At 40.3% G+C, this 21,967-nt stretch overlaps 1 protein-coding gene across 1 annotated transcript; it reads left to right on the forward strand.

The window, feature by feature from the left end:
• Window positions 1-5,131: 5,131 nt before the first annotated feature.
• Window positions 5,132-18,701, forward strand: caly (calcyon neuron-specific vesicular protein). The gene is made up of 5 exons (XM_061232235.1): window positions 5,132-5,453; window positions 10,147-10,290; window positions 10,859-10,978; window positions 11,084-11,197; window positions 16,312-18,701. The coding sequence occupies exons 2-5, from the start codon at window positions 10,162-10,164 to the stop codon at window positions 16,513-16,515; spliced, it is 567 nt and encodes a 188-aa protein (XP_061088219.1). The 5' UTR covers window positions 5,132-5,453; window positions 10,147-10,161; the 3' UTR covers window positions 16,516-18,701.
• The last annotated feature ends 3,266 nt before the right edge of the window (window positions 18,702-21,967 follow it).

The following is a 21,967-nucleotide window of genomic DNA, read 5'->3' on the forward strand; positions in this document are numbered from 1 at the left end:
GAAAAATCTAATAAAAAATTATGAATAAAAACCGAACCCCATGGGCCCTATTGATCCGTCTTAACAGAGGGATCCCGTGGCAGAGCAGAAAGAAACATCTTAACAACAAATTGGGCGAATAATTATTAAAATTATTCTCAAGCAGAGATATTGAAGCGCTTTGAAGTCACCGCAATGAGGGAATTCTCTGAGAGAGACAATAAAAACAATAGCCCGTATTTACTCATCTATACTATGATGAATGGAGAAGAAACAATAAACAACTTTAAAATCTAGAAAGTTTGTAAGTCATTTTTTTAAATAAATTTTGAATAAAATGGCACAAAAAAAATATTTCTCAAGTAAGTAATAAGAAAGTATTATATTAATTTAATTTAGTTCTGTATTTTTCCACGTGATAAAAGTGGATGAACGATAACGATGTTTTTTTCTCTGAACACTTAAAATAAGTTAGTATACATGCATCCATCTATTTGGAACATAAAATAAATGTTTATTGGAAACAAATTTCATATGACATGTATGTCATCATATAACAATGTTTTAGGAATGCTTAGTAGCCTATAGTTACAAAAAATATATTATTTACTTTGGTTTTCTCACAGCCTAGCACAAGTTTACATGCATCCAGCAAATAAGTAAAACGACTTATCCTTGACCCTAACTTGAAGCCTTATGTAGCTACTCTGCTGCAGCACACTTTCCATTTAAGAGAAACCACATTGGTTTTAGTTTTAGGTAAAATTTTAAGATTGTGCTGTTTTGGTGCCGTGATGTAGAAGAATGGATGTGGAGGGTCAGTATTAGTAAGCATATAATGGCCTGGGTAACCACTTTTTTTCTTAAAATTGTTTTGTTATCTCTATAAACTACACAGACCTTAGAAGGTCAAGTGTGTAAACATAGTGTAGCTAACCATGTCATTTCATCTGCACCACTCCAGCAGATGGGCTCTGTTTAGAGAGCCAATTTGTCTTTGCTAGCCTGCCAGAAAATGTGGGGCAAGTTTTGTAGCTTGATGACATTTTGTCTATTTTGTTATTTTAGGCGTGATGGTCATGATGAGGTGAAGAACGTGAGACTGAACAAGTTATTTTCAGTGATGTTTTTCTTTCTTTTTTCACTAAATTATTTTTGTATTGTTATTTATTGACTTTTTGGATTTGCCTTTTAAGGAAATGCATTGGCAGAAATTCATTGGCAGTATAATGTATATGTACTGTATGTTGCTAAAATGGCTGACTTGCAAAGTCATTTGAAGTGAGGTGTTCATTCTCCAGGCACTGTAGCCATGTAGCAGTGTAAGTGCTCATGTCCTTTTCAGTAGACTTGAGGTGTGATTGATAGCTCACCACTTTGGCTATGCCTTGGCTATGTTGTCTCAACATCACAATTCACATTTTATTATCAGTGAATGCTGTAGGCATTTATTATAGTCTAGATCACTTACTGAGTGTCTTAGTGTCTGGACCGTCTGTACCATCCAGCAATCACGTTTAACCAATGTTCCCAGTTTTTCAATCCATGCACATAAAATGCATTCAATTCTGGTGGGGTTTTTCTTCTTTATTTTAATACCATTGCCTAAATAAGTCCTGAGAGATAAATTATTAATGTAGATGTTCCTTTATAGTGTGTGTGTAAGCTTCACAAAAAGTATGGAATGTTGAAAGAAAACACTAATTACATACTGTCTCTCCATCCACATATGTGACACAATTAGCCAGGATTTAAGTTGGAGTTTACAATCTCCTCCATGTTAATGTTATGTATACTGTTTGTCTGCATGTTCATATAGACAAATCATTTTATTTCAAATAAATAAAATCATATAACACTATATTTTTTGTTGTTGTTGTAATACACCCATGCTATAGGTAGGACTAAGACAGTAAAACCTAATGTCTGCAAAGTATATATGCTTCAATGACTTTCAATTTCAATTACTAATAAATGCTACCTTTAAAATAGCTTTACTGTCTTTTCCCAAATGTATTGGTGTGAATATTGCCAAGTAATATAGCAGCAAGGTATTAAAAAAGTCAAATAGAAATCAATGAATACCATTGTATGCAACACAACTACAGGATGGATGCATAATAAAACATCTGTGAGAAGCAATACAAGTTTTAAACATAAGCATGTTGCAGAAACGCACAAAGTTTGCGACTGCTTCTTCCAGCTTCTTGCATTACTCATTATCGTCACTAGAGGGAAGCACACATTTAAGCTGACAAGCAAGCAGGTCCGGTATTGGCTTTGAGGACTGAAAAAGGTTTAGATGAATTGTACACTGTAGCTATTTTAAATGGTTCATGGTTTGTAATTTAAAGGCTGTACATTTAAATATGCACAGCTGCCCCCGGTTTATGTTTTTAATTCTCAAAGAATCATACTTAAAAGCCTCCCTTTCCCTCTTGTTTAAATTAATATTTTACTCATCTTACTGCATTAAGCACTGTTAACTAACTTGCGTCTCACATATACAGAAATAATGTAAAATGCATGATAAGCATATTCCGTAGAGATACTGTACTGCATGTATTTCACATATCTCAATAACTTTTTTACACGATAAAGCCAAAAACCAAGTCAACTCAAACTTTATGAGTCCAATATGTATCGCATGCACTGCAGTCTGTCATGTGCTGTATTAGAGATGACATAGCCCTGAAGTTTCACTGTGCAGTGATTAGATTTAATGTTTCCTTAAACACCCCCTGAAGGTAACAGTTCTCACTGCCCCGGGATGGATGAGACCACTTCGAGAGTGGGGGGGGGGGGGGGGGGGCTCATATACTGTAACAGGGGGGTTATGGCCTCCTCGTCAACCACCTAGATCTATAAATGGCTTACAATATGCTTTCTCAGAGGAACAGTGTGCAGCATATCCCTCAAGCCTCGCTAGGCCCGTTGGCTGACTGTGGGATTATGGTGGATCGGCTGTGTGCATGCTAGAGAGGTCTTCCAAGCATATCACATGACACATCCCCTGGCATACGCTGCATTTGCCACTGTGCTGGGTTTACCACTTTAAAGATGCGAGCAGACCATTCCAGTAGTTTGCAAACCAGCACTTTACTCAGATAATTCCAGCTGTCATTCAGTGGTGGAGTTGGCAGAGGTTTTCATTTCTAAATTAAACCTTTGAAGAGGCCAGATGATCCTAGTGGAAAAAACTCTATATATCTCTATATCATATACTGTATGTATATATGGCAGTTTCCCCCGAGTAATTCAGACATCATACTGACAGTGATATTAGAACTATTATCAATAGCATTCAATAATAAATATATACAGTAGGGTGCAAAGATTTGGGCACCACTGGTTTAAATGTCTGTTACAATTAATCCGAAGTGATCAAAAGTAAACCTGAACACTAAATGATACAGAGTTAAACATTAGACCAATTTTAAAGCAAGATTGCTTTTCATGTTTTACTGTTTATATATTAGAAAAAAGTAAAAATACCCTGTGCAAAATTTTGGGAACGCTTTTGGATTATTCTTTGTTACTTTTTAAAAAGATGATCACTAAGGCCCAGACCCAGGTGATTTACTCGTTAGGGCTTCAATGAGTCAGGTGAGTATAATTCCAGGGCTGAACTTTTTATTCTGAAGTAACTCCATGCCTTCTAAAGTATCCAACTGCAGTGGCTGTTCTATCTGTGTTAACAACCATGGGTTCCTCTAAACAGTTGTCCAAGGATTTCAGAAAGAAGGTGGTCCATTTCCAACAAGAAGAAGACAGCTACAAAAACTCTCATTGTTTCAAATGATCTATTTCCACTGTCTGAATAATTATTTTAAAATGGAAGATAGATGGAACAGCTAAAGTCAAGGCAAGGTCTGGAAGACCAAGAAAGATTCAGATAGAATGGCCCAAGACCTGGTGAGAAATGTTCAGAACAACGCACACATCATTGCAAAAGAGCTGCAGAAATGTTTAGCACACACAGATCTAGCTGTTCACAGGACAACTATACAACATACTTGAAACAACAAAGACCTACATGGCAGAGTTGCCAAAGAACTCCCTCAACACAAAATTAAGCATCTGAAGTATGCAAAAGAACATTGAGAAGCCTGAAGCCTTTTAGAACAATGTGCTTTGGACTGAACTTTTTGGCCATCACCAAAGGAGGTATGTTTGGAGAAAAAATGGTGAACACCTTGCCAACTGTGAAGCATGGAGGTGGATCCGTTATGCTTTGGGGTTGTGTGGCGACTGGGGGCACAATAAATATTGTGCAAGTGGAAGTAAGACTGAATTCCATCAAATATCAAGAAATTCTAGAGGCTAATGTTCAAACTTCAGTCCAGACATTGAAGAGAGGTTGGGTATTCCAGCAAGACAATGATCCAAAACATACCTCAAATCAACCATGAAGTACCTCCAGGAAAGATGGATGAAGGTTTTGGAATAGCCACCACAGTCCCCAGACTTGAATATAATTGAAAATCTGTGGAGAGATCTCAAACATGCGTTATATGCGAGGAGGCTGAAGAGTATTTCTTAGTGAGAGGTGTTCTGCCAAGAAGAATTGGGAAAATTCCAAAAGTGAGAACTGAAGGACTCTTTACTGGCTACAGGCAGCGTTTGAAAGCTGTTATAGTTCCCTGAGTTGGAGTTACAAAGTTCTAACTAACAAGGTTCCCAAACTTTTGCACAGAGCCTTTTTCCTTTTTTTATTATTTTGAAACTGTAAAAAATAAATAAATAATCTTGCTTTAAAATGTGAAAAAATGTGTCATGATTAACCTTCTACCATTTAGAGGTCAGGTTTGCTTCTGTTCACTTAGATATAAATTGTAATAGGCCTTTTGACCAGGGATGCCCAGTGTTTTTTCACACTACTGTACGCTATATTTACCCAGAGAAAATATAGTACCTTATAATTGAATGTGGCTGTGGGTCCCCGTACGCATGCATGCTTGGGGATGCACAAGTGTACGTGTGCATTTGAAATATTAATTCCTTAAAGGTGTTCAGAAGGCGTTAATAGCTGAATCTTCCCTGAAAATCTGTGAAAGTATTTTCTCTAAAGCAGAAGTTAAACTCATTATATTACAGGATATTCGAATGTAAGACCAGGGGAAGGAACTGTGGAAAGGTTGCGAATATTATAGCTATATTACCAAAACATAGTTTATTCCTAAGAACGCTTCAAACTACTCACTTATTTTAAAAGGGAAACAAAATAATTATTTTAAATCTCACAAGTAATAATAGGTTTATAAACGTCCTTCTGTGTGTAGTTCTGCTGCGTAATTCAGACACCATAGCGACAACTTCCTGGGATGCAGCGAGTACCCGCGCGCTCCTCTGTAATTCTACCATTGAAAAAAGCATCACCACGGTAACAATCCTTGGCCAGTCTGATTCTGTGCTTTTTCCGAAGAGCCGCTGAGACACATCAGTTCTAGTTAACATCGCCACCAGCAGAAACAGTAAGTTCAGTTTATGTTATTCAAGCTGAAAACGTGTATTAATAGATATTGGTTTTTTGACGCTAAATGTGGATATCTGCTGCATGTATTAGCCTTGGTTCATCACTGAAGTTAAATAAAATGCATACGCGGAACAAACGTTAAACCGTGTGCTGAATAAAAAGACTACGAAATTGTATAATTGTAATTGCATTTGTCTAGCGATTATATTCTTTGTCCTCTATTAAATGAATAAACCCCTTGTGCTTATTAGCAATGATCCGTGAGATGGGTAATAGATTCACTAGAAATGAATCCAGAATAAAATATTTCCTGAACTATGTGTAGGCTACATAATAAGGAATTGAAATGCCTTCTAGTATAAATGTAGATATTGCGTACACAGAAACGTTAAAAAACATGTATTGGTCTTTCGGGTGAGAAAGGTTACCAGAAATCTATTGAGATAGCCCCCGCCCATGCGGATATTCTTTGTAAGACAAAGCGATGTGCTGTCACAGGCTGAACAGAGCTGAACGTTTTAGCTCGGGTATTACGAGAAATTCTGCTTGCCCGTTGAGTTTATTCACCAGCCATGTTTGTTTCAAATCTATTTGATCATTTACGTGAATACAGTGGCGGATCCGCAGCTGGCACTGCAGAATGCATTCAAACGTACTGTCCAAGACCGACACACGGTGACAACGAGGCTCACACGGTTTCCGAATATTAATGAATCGTATAGCCTAGTACGATTGTCTATTATAATCACGCAGAATATCGCAATGATTTTTCCAATGGCAAGCCGCAGGTTCTTCACCTTACTCACTTCACAATATAGGCTACTGCAGTGGGCTTACAATGTGGAATGAAGAATATAATGTGGAATTAAACCGTATGTATCCTCAAGCCAAATGTAATACAGTGTACGATTTTCTGTAAAGCCTACTATATGCTGAGCTATTGTACACGTCATTAAATATTTAGCACATACCATATTTTATCATCTACATACAATAATTTGCTCAACGTTAACGGTTATAGTTTTATCGGGTTGCCTTTCACACTCTGACAGGCTGCTCTGGATGAATACTTTAGACTGGTGTGCGCTGAATGCGATTTCAGCATGACATAGACCGGGAAACCGTGAGCTCATACTGTAACAAGAACAGTGTGACTCACACCATTTTTTTTAAACCCATAATTTTAAATTTGTGATGAATCAAATTCAAGAAAAAAAAATGGAAGCATTTCCGAACTTCAATTAGTGACTGATAAGTGCAGGTGATTTTATTTTGAGAGGGAATTGTGGGACTGGCGTAACCGTGGTGACAAGGTCTGGTCTGTCACCCTGCCAAGGGACCAGGCCGTTCAATGTTCAGTGGACACTTACTGTTGTGCTTTCTGAAACTGCACATCCATCAATAGAACGCACATCCATCCATTGTCTGTTTTCCTCAGCCGGTTATAGGCAGCTGGCCCTGGGTTTGTTTTGCATTGCCAATTTGGAATGACTAATTGCACCCACACCTCGGCCATGCAAGGCAACAAGCGGAGGATCCAGATTGAAGGCAGACGATTGTTCTCATCTCTCTGCCAATCAAATCAACTCATTAACTGACCGGGACCCAATTGCAGTATACCACTGAGCTAATGAGTTGGATGACCTGACCTCACAGGGACATCATGAGCCATGAGTCATGATCGTACGGCCTCCCCAAGCAAGGGCCCAGCGGAGTTTGTTTCGGTCCCCTGAGATGAGTCAACTTTATGATGTCTGCTGGATGCAGGCTTATATTGTCGACTGTGCAAAATGATTAATCAGTAGACATCACCCTTGTCCAGTGAAAAAACAACAGAACATATGCATACTTTAATATGGATTGATCATCTGTCTCTGACATAAATATTTTCATGTTTGAACCTGAATAGTTGTACCTTAACACATGAGTTAACATGAATAGACTTTCTTTAACACATAAGAGGATGTTTTATTTTGGGGATACCTGAAGTATTTAACATAAGCATTGGAGCGTATATGTTTTGTTAATGCAGTAAGTCAGTCCAGCAGCTGGGCAGGCTAAATTAGTTCCTCTCTGCTGTCCTCTTTCGACGTTGCACAATGGTGAAGTTTCAGTGATGCTGTACCCACACTGATATTTTTCTGGGAGCAGAATGTTTGTATGTGCACAAGCCATTACTCTATGGCTTCTCACGGGTATAAACTGGGATATTAGGGGTCTGTACAAACAGGGATTGTACACAGAATCCAGGAATTAATTATAGTGCCAATTATATATGTTTCATGTTGAATGACATAAGTTTAGATGTTATCACTTTCATTTAGATGGCTTTCATTTCAGTGTTCCCCCTGACATTGTAATTTCCGTTTAAACTTAAACTGAACATGCAAACATGTATACGGACACAGTGTACAAAGAGTGGAAAAAAAACTGGGAATGCGTAACCTTTAAAGCATTTTGTGTTTGCACAAGGTCAGCAGTGGCAAGGATAAATCTCTGCCTGTTACAACAGTCATAATCATAATACCAGTGTCTGTTATTACAAATAATTTAAATGCAAATGAGGCTCTGGACCTAGCAGGCATCGAAACCAGCTGATGCTGATACATTATTAATTATGTCAAATCGAACAAGGTGGCTATAAAGCAAAATTACTTTTGTCTACATTTGTTATTCAGTTCATCAACAGATTGAGTATGTGTACGTCTTCTGTTAGAAAAGTGCTCTCGATTGGCTACTGAGGTTTTTTTTTGTAGTGTAGTGTTGAATATAATCCCCATTACCATGCATAAGATTTTTCATTAAGATAACGCTGGAAAGTTATCTGTCACAGAGCTGCAGTTTGAGATGCGGTGATACCATTTTCATTAGTTCCACATTACATTTACTGATGTGATTCTCTCTGTTTGTTTTCTTGTTGGCTGGGCTGCGTGAATTGTAATGAAAGCTAAAGGCAAAAAAAATAGAGCTTAGGTATTCTGAGGAGGGTTTTTTTGGCATATTTACTCGTCAACTCTTTTAAAATTGGACAGAAAGCCTATTTTATCTGTTTCCTCTTGTTATGTAACTACATTTCATGTCACATGCCTCTTTCGCCTGGGGAAGCTGCATGGTCACACTTTCTTTCTGTGGCTGGGTGAATAATTTAATAGTTCACAAAAGAGTGTGAACTGTGCAAAAAAGGCAATATGTACACATCACAAATGCATCTGCTCCTCTCTATTTTTGCCTGTTTCATGTTGACTCAGGATGATTAATTCCTGTATTTAAAATCTTTGGTTTCACTGATACAGGTACTATGTATTTTTCTTTATAGACATCAGCATTTTCTTGAGGGGTTTTCTGCTGTGAATGAAATAATATAGAAGTTTTGACTCCCGTCTCTCGTGGAAATACATTTGAGTTCAGAGCACTCTGTTTTTGCAAAGTACTATTTTTGAGATCAAAAGGAACACAATGAGATGTAAATTAATTCAAGGACTTCTAAAGTGAGGAAATATGAGTATTCCTGCTGGAAAGTTCACTGCAAGATTTGAATATACTCTGGCCTGTGTAGCGGCTACAAAAATAGACCACTAATATCCGTTGTGTCATATACATTCGACCTTGAACTGTTTGAGTAGCACTACTGCCCTTACACACAGTTTGCATTCTTTAAAACACATAAATGGTTAATGTTAGGAATATGTCCCAAAATGCATCTACACTCACTGAGCACTTTATTAGGTAGACCTGTATACTGAATTGTTAATGTAAATTCAAGCTTCAGATGTTTTTCAGACCAAATGTCAGAATTGGGAAGAAATGTGATCTAAGTGACTTTGACTGTGGAATAATTGTTGGTGCCAGACAGGGTGGTTTGAGTATCTCAGAAACTGCTGAATTTAAATGGATTTGATGCCAACCTTGATTCACATGCTATGTATAATTCCAAAAAATGTTATGCCGAAAAGAGAATTCTTTAATAGAGGGTTAAATATGTGATTGGTTGATACCAATGAGATCATGTAAACAGCAATAGATAGCCTATTTCCCCAGGCTTGGGGTTTTCACATTTGAGGTAGAGCGGTTCTGGTGAGAGATGAGGCATTTTGGCTTTGAACTGCATGTTTTCTTTTCCACTTAGCGTGGAATTAGAGATGAGTAAAATGCAAAGTCTCCTCTGTGGTTGCCAAGCCAACAACAGCAGAAACCGTCTGTGCATTTCAAGCTGTCATATTCAAGATTGCTTTCATAAATGTCTATGCATAATCTTCACCACTGAGCGAAAAGACTGAATTTGATTGTTTGTGTAACAATAAGCCCTGCTTCTTGTGGTGCCCCATAGGCAAGTGAGTAAAGTAACGCATTGCTTTAATAATCTTTATTATTTTATCTACACAACACTTTAAATTGCTGTAAAGTGAAAGCCTATGCGCTTTGCATTTGAGCATATGGCTTTATGCACGTACATGATAGATGACTTTGAGCCAGCAATTAAGGCTTGTTAATGTATACATATTCCTTGAAAAGTCTAGTCTAAAGCCAGCTCTCAATTATGTCACTTGCTTGTCAGGTGATGATACCCTCAAACCCTTCTCGCCTTTCTACTACACTCTGGGTCATTTTTAGAACATGTCACAGTCTTCCAGGCGCCCTCTCGAAACAGGGCCGGTGAATCACTCCGTTTCCTCTGCTCCGTTTCCACGCAGCTCCGTCGGGCAAACATGGTGAAGTTGGGCAGCAATCTGTCGGAGAAACCAGAGAAGGAGCAGACCGTGGAAGATGGCTTCGATAACATCCCGCTGATCTCACCACTGGATGTGAGTCAGCTCCAGCAGCCATTTCCTGACAAGGTAACCAGGACTCCATTAGAGACAAGCCCACCTCCTGCTCTCACACCAAGGCTTCTCGCCGCCTCATTATGTCTGTCAGTACTGATTTAATAACTCCTGTGATCCGGGATCTGTCAGTACGTATGCTGATCGAGATACGAGAATCTAGTGATGAGTACAGGTTAGGCCGTTGGACTCTGGAACTATAGGCTGTGGGTCCACTGGTTTCCAGGTCAGTCGTCACCAAACATTCTGTGTAAAATGCTCAGTGTTAAATCAACTCTTACGGCTGGTTTATACTCCCGTCGCTCAAGTGAAATCACAGAATGTTCATGAACGTTCTAACGTTGCCCGACATTGACTATGACCGTCATTCAATTTGAAATATATTTAATTTACACCAAATTTCACTGCGACCAGTGATGGTTTACACTCTCGGTCACCAGACAGAGTGTATGCCAGCCTTTGCAGAGTACATACTATTGGACTGTTGGCCCCTATTGGACTCATGCATTTATCAGTCACTATGCATGTACTGGTCAGGCGACACATTCTTGGTCAACACACTTCAGTTTGTCCTCCTCCTCAGGTAATCGTGAAAACAACAACGGAATACCAACTGCAGCAGAAGAAGAAGAAAAAATTATATGTTCCTGGAATCAAGAAGCTGAACATAAATCTGTATGATGAAGTTTCTGAGAAGGTCAAGGTACTGACACCTAGCACTCTAACACTGACCTGACTAGCTGACTGTCCTATCAGTGGATGCAGTGCTTGATCCTGTTCTCTGTGTGTGTATGTGTGTGTGTGTCAGCTCACTGGCCTGATCCTGATTACCATGGTGTTCCTGGCCTGCCTGCTGCTCTTGGTCATGTACAAAGCTCTATGGTACGACCAGCTCAGCTGTCCGGAGGGCTTCATCTTCAAGGTAAGGTCTCTGGGGAGAACTCTGCAGTCGGACACAGATGATACCTACTAGCCAGATATTTCACTAATTCAAGACATGTCTCAGCATTAACAATGAGTCACAGCCTTCAAAAGGGCTTCGCAACCTTTTATTCCCTAAAATAAATAAGCAATTAGCAAACTGAAGAGTTTTTTGACAAGAAGCTTGTACTAGCAAGATTTTTAATGATGTAGGTACTGGATCTGAATTGCGATATGTGTGTCATTAAGAACATTTTGTCCAAAGAAAACTCCTCACACGTTTTGGAAAACCATGGTTAAAGAAGAATTTATTTTTTGTTAGCAGGAAGTAAATATCAGAATGCTATATTTAGTGTCTTATCTGTAGAGACTGTTCAGTTAAAGAGTTAGTTGTTTAAGGCCTCCTATTTGAGGTCATAGCCTCCATTTTGTGTAATTACCTCCTTTGTCGCAGTGTCTTGCAACTACTTACAATAACTGCTGTTTATTTCTGAACACTGTGGTGTTAATGTGACACACTTCAAACCCCTGAAATTAGTGGCGCCTCTTTTAAGCGATTTGAAACAGTCAAGTGGAAAAGTATTTTGAAACCCCTCTCGTGCTGAGATGAATTCCTAATTATGACTTTGAAACTCACCTTGTCAGGAGGTATGCGGTCTAAAGCACATTAGAAACTGTGTGTGTATTATTTTTAAATCCTCTCTGAGGACTTCTAAGACGGCGGATGTTGAAAGATGCTCTGTACTTAACATATTTTCAGAAATGTTCTGGTGGGGAAAATAGCATTTTGGTGTGGCTTCAGCTTCCTTGGTTGTGTATTGTGTTGCAACAACACAGTTGACCTCCTGTTTATAGCTGTTGCAAGCAGCGTGTAAATTTGGCCGGGCTATGTGCTATTAAGAGATATTGAGAGATTAAGATTTCACTTGCTATGCTGAGAGTGCTGTTTCACACAGTACATTTCATTCACAGTGAGGTGTGAGGTGTAGCCGCAGTAATTGCTTCTCATCAGGTGCTGTCTACAAAATATAATTAAAGTATCTTTGGAAAACAGACTTCAGGGTTGTGCACTGGTAGAGAATATGCTATTTTTTATTAAGATATCATGTACAGTCCCATGTTACCAATAAAAGTTTTGTTTTTTGTTTTTTTCAGAACAGAATATTTTATAAAAGCATACTTGCATTTCACTTTAAAAAATCCTTGGCTTTTCACTGTTGCTTCACAACAGAGGACTCATGACATGAAAGAGCTGTGTTTGCTTCTTTTTTCTTTTAAAGTACAGAATCAGACAGTGGTAAAAATGATCTGTGTGGAGTTTGAGATTGGACCTCCTCTGTTGTGATCAAACAAAGCGACTTGTTCACAGGGATTTGTTTGTCAGCTGTTTGACTGTAGTCTGAAAGCTTCTGAGATGCCTGCTACAGGGTTGCATTAATGGGCATTACACAGCAGAGGCTGTGTGTCTTCCTGTCGAATTTTAACTCCTGCTTTGTGCTCCTCTTTGAGTTCATTGTGTTGGGTTCTCACAGGCAAAAACACGAAAAACATAAAAATGGTTTTGGAGTTTTTTCCTGAACACTGTAAATGGTACAGGCAAAGCTGGTGGAGCCCATGTTCTTTTTACCGTGTCCTTTTCAGCTAATAAAGCCAAGATTGAATTACAGCAATGTTGTTCAAATCTAATTTGTGCGAATTATGTTTGTTGAAAAGGAACAAGTTGCTGTTGATAGCAGGAACATTTCCAGGTTGTCCCGCAGGTTGTTTACCACACACTAATCATTAAATATACGGCGATTGCAAGCATGCAATGTTTTTCTTGAGTCTTTCTCTTTTATGTCAGATGATCGTTCTTTGCATCACAAAAGAACGTTGTTTCTTTGGTTTCCTATTGTTGCTAATTTCCCCCATATGTATGGACTTTACACCTGCATGGCTTTATTATATTTCTGTAATGTTCATTTTTCACTTTGTTGTGAATACCTGATAATAAAAATCAGTTGAGTAGAGGTTCTGTTATATTTCTCTGTATTGTTCCATCTATTATATAGAATTGGGGCATCGGTTGCTGGAACAAGAATATCTAGGACAACCCTATTGGGTTCTGTATTTTAAGAATGCAGATGAGATCCTTTGTTTCTGAGCAACAGTTGTCATTGTACGAGTCATGTCAGGGATATACAGTAATGCTGCATAGTAATTTAATTTGTTTATTCCATATGAGATTCCATATGCTCAATAAAATTAAAGCACATTTGATTCATAATATTTGATTCCACTTGATTCCTGATATCCCTGCTCTGGATGTGTTAGGTTTGGGAGTGCTACAAATGCTTTACATTGTGGGGTTCAATCATAATCCTTTTCGCAGGGAAATCTTCTGGCACTACTTCATATCATACTTGATGTCAAACTGAATCGACTGATCTCCAACAAGTTAGGAACTTATCTCACAGCAACCACAGATGTAATTTTCTTTGTTAACTGATGGTCTCATGCTAGCATCACATTACTGTTGCTAGCATCCGTCTTATGCGGAGCTGCGCATTAGCGTAGCAGCATGTTCACCGCAGTTCACCACAGTCCCTCCATTAATGCCCGCTGTTGTTTTCGTCTTTGTTGTTGACACACTTTGTATCGGCAAGCTAATTCAGGAGAGCAGTCCTGCTGGCCCACTTCCTGGTCCTGGTCTTTTGATCTAAGCTCATTATCTCAATGTGACACCAGACTGAGCAGCCATGTAGGGAGTCTCTCTGGGCCCTCGAGCACAAGAGGGCCATTTTCTCAAGAGGGACAACTTTTCACCTGGCAAAAAAAAAAATAGAAGAAATAAATAGAAAAAACTCTGTATCTTGTGAATTCCCGGTGCCTTTAATTAGACTGGCTGTGACTAAACTGCAATTATGGCCCTGCGGGGATCTCACACTGCCTTTGATGTTGGTGGTACAGTGGCTATTAGCATATTCTGCCATAATTGTTGGAGACATGAAAAGGAAGAAAAGCACTCGTGGAATGAGGAGATGGCATTATCTCTGTGGCGCTAAACTGGCTTATGACAAAAACTGCCGTCTTTCAATTAAAGAGGGTCAGAAATCCTCAGTTAAAAGTTCCCTCTGGGAATATTTAGCTTTGTCTGACTGGGTGCAGCGCTCACTTCAGCACCACTCTCATTTTGACAGCCTCACAAATTCGGAATGGAACGCGCTTGTGGCTCCATTAAAACGGCAGGGCTTCGCCACGTCCCGTTTGTTCGTTTCAAAGCGGACGAGAAACAATGCGCACAGTGCACCGTCATCCCTGGGGGGAAATATCAAAGTCGAGTGTAGGCCCAGCTTGTTAAATGCAACTGACTACATTTCACGTTTCACAATGTTGTCTTTGTACATTTTTGACTTCTTCTGCTGTCAGTACACCGGGACTGCGGGAGGTCCACAGGTGCCTGGTCTGCAGGCCAGCTGAGCCTTCTATTAGCTAATAGAGCTGCTCACCGTGCGTGAACTGGAGCCACCTATTGCCCCACAAGTCAATCAGCTGGGGGTTGAAAGGCATCTGCTGAGCCCTGAGGGTAGTGAGTCCCTGACCCGGCCCAGAGGGTGGTCACCACTACACTGGGATAATGGCTGTGGGTAGATAGACCTTTAGAGAGATAGGTAGTTTAAGCAGCTGCTGTGGTTCTCACTCTCTTGCTGTCTTCTATTTCTTTTCGTCCATGTTCTTTCATCACACCCGGTGATGGAGGAAAGTCAGTCCAAAATGGATGCTTGGTCTCAATCGCCATCCGTCCTTAAACTTTGACTTTGCGGTTAACTCGATTCATCCGTCTCTTCTTTGCTTCGCAAAAACAGGGTTTGACAAGTTCATTCCTGTCGGCGATCTATCTTAACTGCATTTGTGATGAAATAGAAAACAAACACTTTGGAGTTAAACATGGGTCATAGTTAAAGGGGGATTTCACCCTAATACTTGTTCTTTATGGTAAAATGATCTGTAACATACTTTTTTTTGGACAGTTACAACACACCAATCTGGTTTTCATTACTAGGGCAACCTCACCCTCTCTAGCGACACACTGAATCAAAGAGCAAATTCCGGATGCAGGATGTGGTAATGAGCTACCTAGACAACCACAACTTGAAAAAAAATATTTTCCCAACAGTCAAGGGATCACAAAAATACAATAGATTAGAGGGAACCCTTCTGAAAATTCCAGGTTAAACCAGCCTAAGCTGGTCAAGGTGGGTTAACCCTTGTGTAGTCTTAACATTCTGTATACTCCCCTTGTCCTAAGGGTAAAAAATTACCCGCCTTCAATAAACCCCTAAAATAAAGCAGCTTAATTGAATTTTAAACCTCAATTCTATTTTGCATGAAGAAACAACCTGTCACTCATGTCAAACTTTGTCATCAAATTTCAAGTTGAAAAAAGGGAGGAATTTAGGGAGTTTTCTATGCTGTTAAACATAGTGGCGGGTTATTTTTGACCCTTAAGACAACACAATGGTTAACGGTACAATAGGTAAGACGAGGTTCAGACTTCTAATGGTCGAGAGAGGAATAGCAGCAACAAGCACCTTCAAACCACAACACTGTTTATCCCTCCCCCTACTCTGTAAATGCGCTGACGTTGAAATGCCATTCGCTGTGGTAATTAGAACCACTTTTCAACCAATGAGCTTGAATTATTGTACCGTTATACAATGTTTTGGTACAGTGTCGGGCTGTCAACCGCATATTTTGAAACCCGAATTTAAGTACTATAAACACAGACAGTGGGTGAGTCGACATGTCAGAGAGCCTTTTGTCAATGATAGGAAGGGATTGTAACAATGTTTTAACTCAAAAATCGTACTTATTGTACCGCTTTAAGCTGTATTTTTGACAATTTTAGCTGGTCAACAAGCTGTTTACCAGTTGACCAGCCAATATACTGTAGTCTGCAAGTCCACCAGTTTGACCAATAGCCTACTCTTCCAGCTTAACCAGCTTTGCCCAGTGTTGTTCCCTTGGAGACCAGCTTTGAAGATGTTGAAAACATCTTAGCTGGCATTTCCAGGGACTAGTCCTCCTGTGGGGACACATTGTGACTGAGTGTTGGTGCTTCGTGTGACATTCCAGCACAAGCACTGCACCCCCGCCGCCCTGGAGATGTACTACTCCGAGCAGGAGGCCGGGCCGCGAGGAGGCCTCTACACCGCCATCAGCCACCTGAAGCAGGCCAAGAAGACCATCCCCGAGCTGCCGTCGCTATGGTTACCCGTCACCAACGCGCTGATCGAGGCGGAGAAGGCCAAGGAAGAGAGCAGCCATCTTCAGCAGTAGGGCGTCGGCGAGGCGCCGCAGAGCCGCGTAATTAAAACCACGCTTGTGTCGGTGGTTAATTAAACCTATCAAAGTGTTACAGTTACGAAAATGTCTTTAAAAAAAAATAATAATTCAAGTAAAAACACAAACGTCAATATAGTTTAGGAATGTGCCTGATTCATGCTTTTACCCAGAATGTTTGAAGCACTCTTAGGAGGAGAAGGCTCGACGGGGGATCGCTTCCCTGTGACATGCAAGGGGAAGGAACGCAAAGCGAAAGGTGGGAGATGTTTGGTTTTCTGTACAGGAGCGCATTGGAGAGAGACATTCAAACACCAGCTAGCTTTCCATCAGGATCCCATCAGGAGAGATCAGTATTTCTGTGTTAAAATAAATCTTGAAAAGAAATGTGATTTTTAATGTTCCTCTAATACACGTGCTCTTCTTAAAACCATTCGCTTAATGTTTCCTGAGTATAGTGCTTCTCATTCTGTACAGTCCGTAAAGAGCACTAAATAATGGCATACTTCAATTATAGAAGGATCTGCTTAGAAGCACAGAGATCCTCATCCTGCAAAAAGCGCTGTCATTGCAGTCTTACTAAAATCAGAAAGAAAAATGTATTAATAACTATTTCCTTTGAGACAGGATTCTGAAACCAGTTCACACAGCAAAATGTTCAGTGCAAATTCAGCTCTGAGAATACCTTTAAAGTTCGTAGTACATGCAGTATTATCCCTGTTAGAGTTGACTTAACACTCGTCATTTTGCTGTGCACAGACTTATTTTGTAGATGTTAACTTATCTGAACACACTGCAAAAGCCTTACAAAACCGTTTCGATTAATTATACATATTCTTAGGGATTAATGGGTGTGTTGTATTTTTGTCCAAGGTGACGTATTCTGTACGTGGAGTGAGGTTTTGCTTTTCTCACGCTGAATCTGCTAATACCACTCGAGTAGTTTTTAGTGAATGTCTGCTAAAATTTGTATACCTTAGAACTTAAAGGGAACATATTCTTAAAGGGAACACTTTTTCTCTCAAGAGTATATAAGCATGTTAAAAATCACTTCCTAATATATGTATGTAACCACTTGCAACATCAAACACATACTGCAGCCTTAAACATGCTGACTTAGATCACTTTTGATGAATGTTAACACATTCACCAGCAATCTGTCGAATAAAACTAATTACAATGATGTGCATTTGCAGTATTCATTTATTTTGCAAGTATTAGAGAATTAGAGTCCACTATTGAGACTGTTAATCTGAAATGTGCATAATTAGGCACAACAGCATATGAGAACGTCAATGAAAACAAAATATTCCTAAGACACACAGTAGATGGGTATGAACAGTGAACGCACAACACAACATTTTGTTCAACTGTCTGAACTGATCGAGGCATTGGCGTATTGCATTGTATGATATCGTTAGCCAAAATAGCTTCATGGCCCTAAGGGCCGTGTGTGCTTGCGCTTGTGTATGTGGGTGTTTGCGTTTGTGTACGAGTGCATGTATTGTACATTCACACACTTTTAGCTATTAGTTGCAGTATGTGTTTTGTACATGCAGTATGTGGTTCATAGTTTTGTTTGTTGTTTGTTTGGTTTTTTTGCACATGATTATTTATGCATTGTTTATGATTAATGTGAATAGTATTTATATTTCTATTTTCACATTGTCACCGTATTTGCTCTGAAGGGTTTTATTTATTTTGATATAGGACTTATAGGGTGTTTTGTGAAGAATTTACTGTGCTACATTGGGTAAATTGCAATCCATATTGAGTAGCGGGTGACCTCAGATTTAATCACAGGTTCCAGACCTGTGGATCAGTTGATCTCTCGGTCATTCACATTAGGAAGCAGCTTAATGTTCTGGCAGATATGAGCGTTGGTAAAGAATGTGAGCGATTTTGTGTTGACTGAAAGTATGTTCAGTGAGAAGTAGCTCAGAACATTTGTAAAAAGGTGTCGTTGATATTTGTAATGCCGCTCCTTGTCCCTTTGTTTTTCAGTCTCTCGACAGCACCTTGTAGCTTTCTTTCTCAGCGAATGTGATCTTATCGTACTGTAGCATACTGTACACTCTTTTGTGTCAAGTACTGAAAGTGCCAAAATGAATGCTGTGATCATCTGCTTTGATCATGATGAAAAATTAAATAAATTATTTGGTGTTCACCTTTCACATGAATAACGTCACTGTCTTGTCATTTTTTTGAGTGAACATTATGTAGAAAGATGCTTTGGGGAATTTTCACATCACACAGGTTCTTAAATTGAGCTGCAGGAGACTGCTTAATGAAACACTCAATCAAGTCAATGCAACACCTCCAATAATGCAATGCTTCCCAGCTGATACACAATGCCGGACCTCGTGGGACTGCATGGTGTGACAGTACTGGAGATGTGCGATACTGTCACAGAGAGACTAGACTGCGGTCTGAATCCCACTGAATGACATTGCCATAACAGCAGCTGCACTGAACAACTATATCAAAATAATGACTTTCAGTGGTTTTATCAAAGTCACCTTCTGGAATATTCCGCAGGTGAATATGGGAAATCGTATCCTGCTTTGGTTTGGATCAGTGGTCAGGGGAACAGAGACGAGGAATTCCCTCCTGCCCCCTTGTCTTATTAACGGGGCAGTTAGCGCTGCGAGGCGGCCTCCATCTTGCGCTCACTCCAGGCCTTCTCCCCGGCGAGCTCGACTCCGCGGCCTGGAGATCTGTGACCGCGACTCGCCGCGCCTCGCTGTGCTCGTTAATTAAATCAACGTTGCCATTTCTTTTCCTTTTTTTCTCCCTCTCCGCAGTTGCTGAGTGACAGACTTTGGAAGCAATTGGCCTCAGGCATGGAACTGAATAAAGTGCTAAAAAGTATTTATGGGGCTCTTTATGGACCCCTTGCTTGGTCTACACTTTGCGTTGTGCCAAAAATCCTTATAGGGTAGTATGGGAAAAATTACATAAAATCAGCCTTAAAACAGAAACGCAGGCTGCAATGCAACTGAAGCCCTTGAAAGCCGGCTGAAGAATGCTGAATGTACCCCTCCCCCCTATGACGGTGTTGCTCCCTGGGGGCCCGGAGAACAGATCTAAGGCAAAGTGAATTCGATATGAATTTTCACCTTTTGTGCCGTATTTTGTGTGTGGTGGCAGTTTGCTCCACAGGGGCACAATGCGGAATGCCCAGCGGTGGCACTGGGGGAGGCTGAGAGAGGCTGGAGGAGGTTGGGGGAGGCTGGGGGAGGCTGAGAGAGGTTGACGAGGCTGGGGGAGGCTGGGGGAGGCTGGAGGAGGCTGGGGAGGCTGGGAGAGGCTGAGAGAGGTTGGGGGAGGCTGGGGGAGGTTGGGAGAGGCTGGGGGAGGTTGGGGGAGGCTGGGGAGACTGGAGGACACTGGGGAGGCTGGAGGAGGCTGATGGAGGCTGACGGAGGCTGGGGAGGTTGGGGGAGGCTGACGGAGGCTGGGGAGGTTGGGGGAGGCTAATGGAGGCTGGGGAGGTTGGGGTAGGTTGGGGGAGGCTGGGGAAGGTTGGGGGAGGCTGATGTATGCACGCTCGGCTCTGCCAGCTGTTGGGCTGGGGGAGATGTGACAAAGCACATCCACGGGGGGTGGGACAGACGCTTCTCAGGGCTGAGCACTGCCCTCCGATGAATGCCTGCACTCACACTATCATGACTGTTGTCTTTCCTCCACTGCTTTCTGTGTACCAGTCTCTAAGGATCCCAGTGGTGTGGAGGAGGTGGGTGAGGGAAAGGGGTTAGGGCTGCACACCTTGCCCAAACACACAGGTGCTGTAGCAGGTGAACGTATCGATTCCTATAACTGCAGCCAGCTTTGCTTCTGGACTTTGGTATATTAATGTAATTTTGCTGTGACAGCTATCCTATGGAGTAACAGCACTGCAGATTGACTGACTGAATTTAATCTCACATACAGTCATTTCCCTTCCCACTACTTTTATACCCTGCTGAAAAAAACTGCTCAGACTATGTTTTGAAACAGCTGGTAGCTGGTATTTCAAGATGGACAGAGCAAGATTTTACACCAGGGTACACTTTAAACTGAATAATAATGGTACCTTATTTTACAGAAGATTTAGGGCACATATTACTTTCTGTCATCCATAGTAAAATAATAGCACATGATTAGCGCTCATTTACACATGAAAAGGTGGAGCTATTGTTCCTGGGTGCCGTCCAAGCTTTTTTTATTTGAGTCCCTGCGGAATTTTCCAGAACGAGGTACACTGGGACTCTTGGGTGAATCAGAATGACTGTGTGATAATGAACCAGCCCTGGCCTATCAGGGCTTGTTTATACAGTATTGAACACATATTATTGCGTGCTCTCCTTTTGCAAGGTATTGTTATACTGATATCAAATAAAAATGTAGAGAAGAAGTGGTACATGTTTATTTTCATTTTCATTTCGCTGTAACATCAGTAAAGTAGTTAAGGGCTTGTACTGTAATACATCTCTCTGGAGGTTGAAGGCCTTTAGATGTCAAGCTGTAATGTTTATTCACACTGGAAGATGAGTTGGCAATAGAAACAAAAATATATCAAAAACAAAAAAATACCTCAGCGTTACATACAGCGCACTGGTTACTCAAATTGTACCATTGAGAATGTTTTACTTCATAGCCCACCAAATGTTAATTATGCACTGTACATTGCAAGTAAAAGATCCAGGGCTTACACAAACACCTAATGTGCATTTTTCTTCTTTCCATCGTGTCAGAGAAATCATATTATTGTGAGTTTCCAATTACCTGGTTGCTGTAAAAAATGAGTTCTTCAGGTTAAAAAATAAATAAAAATCTCGTAAACACCATCAGATCCTATTCTGTTTGTTAAATTATGGCTGCAATATATTGTGTATAGCCATTTTGTTTTGATTCTGAGCGCACTTTAACTTGACTCAACTCTTGAAAGCAATAAAGCGTTTATTAACACTTTCCCCAGAAGAATTGAACAGAGAAAAAGTATTATCACATTTGAGTTGAGCTTTGCTACACATTCCAGCAGTCGGCTATTGTGATTGGTATTCAAATAAATCCCCTTTTACTGTAGGCCTGCACTGTATGCCTTTGGGCAGTGTGGTTAAACCCTGCATGGCTAGACACGGGTGGGGGTTAAGAAACTTTCATCACATGCAATTAGATTGTCCCTAAATTCTCTCATGTGTTGTTTTGCCCTCTCTCCAGAAGTAAGGCCTGCAGAGAGGCACTTACAACATAAAACTTTTTTCGGCTCTTCATTAAAAACGTTTCTCACAACGCCTGCTGTGGAACAGATTGAATGGAATGTCTGCAATTTCACATATTTTTTTTTTTTGTCCTCCTGATTAACTGCATTGTAAATTATTCAAATTCTGCACAAAAGCAGGAGGCTGAAACCAAGTGTCTTTTTTTTCTTGAATTTCATGCTTGTTTCATTGGTTGTTTCCAGGTT

The sequence above is a fragment of the Conger conger genome, chromosome 2, assembly GCF_963514075.1.
Source record: "Conger conger chromosome 2, fConCon1.1, whole genome shotgun sequence".
Classification (NCBI taxonomy): domain Eukaryota; kingdom Metazoa; phylum Chordata; class Actinopteri; order Anguilliformes; family Congridae; genus Conger; species Conger conger.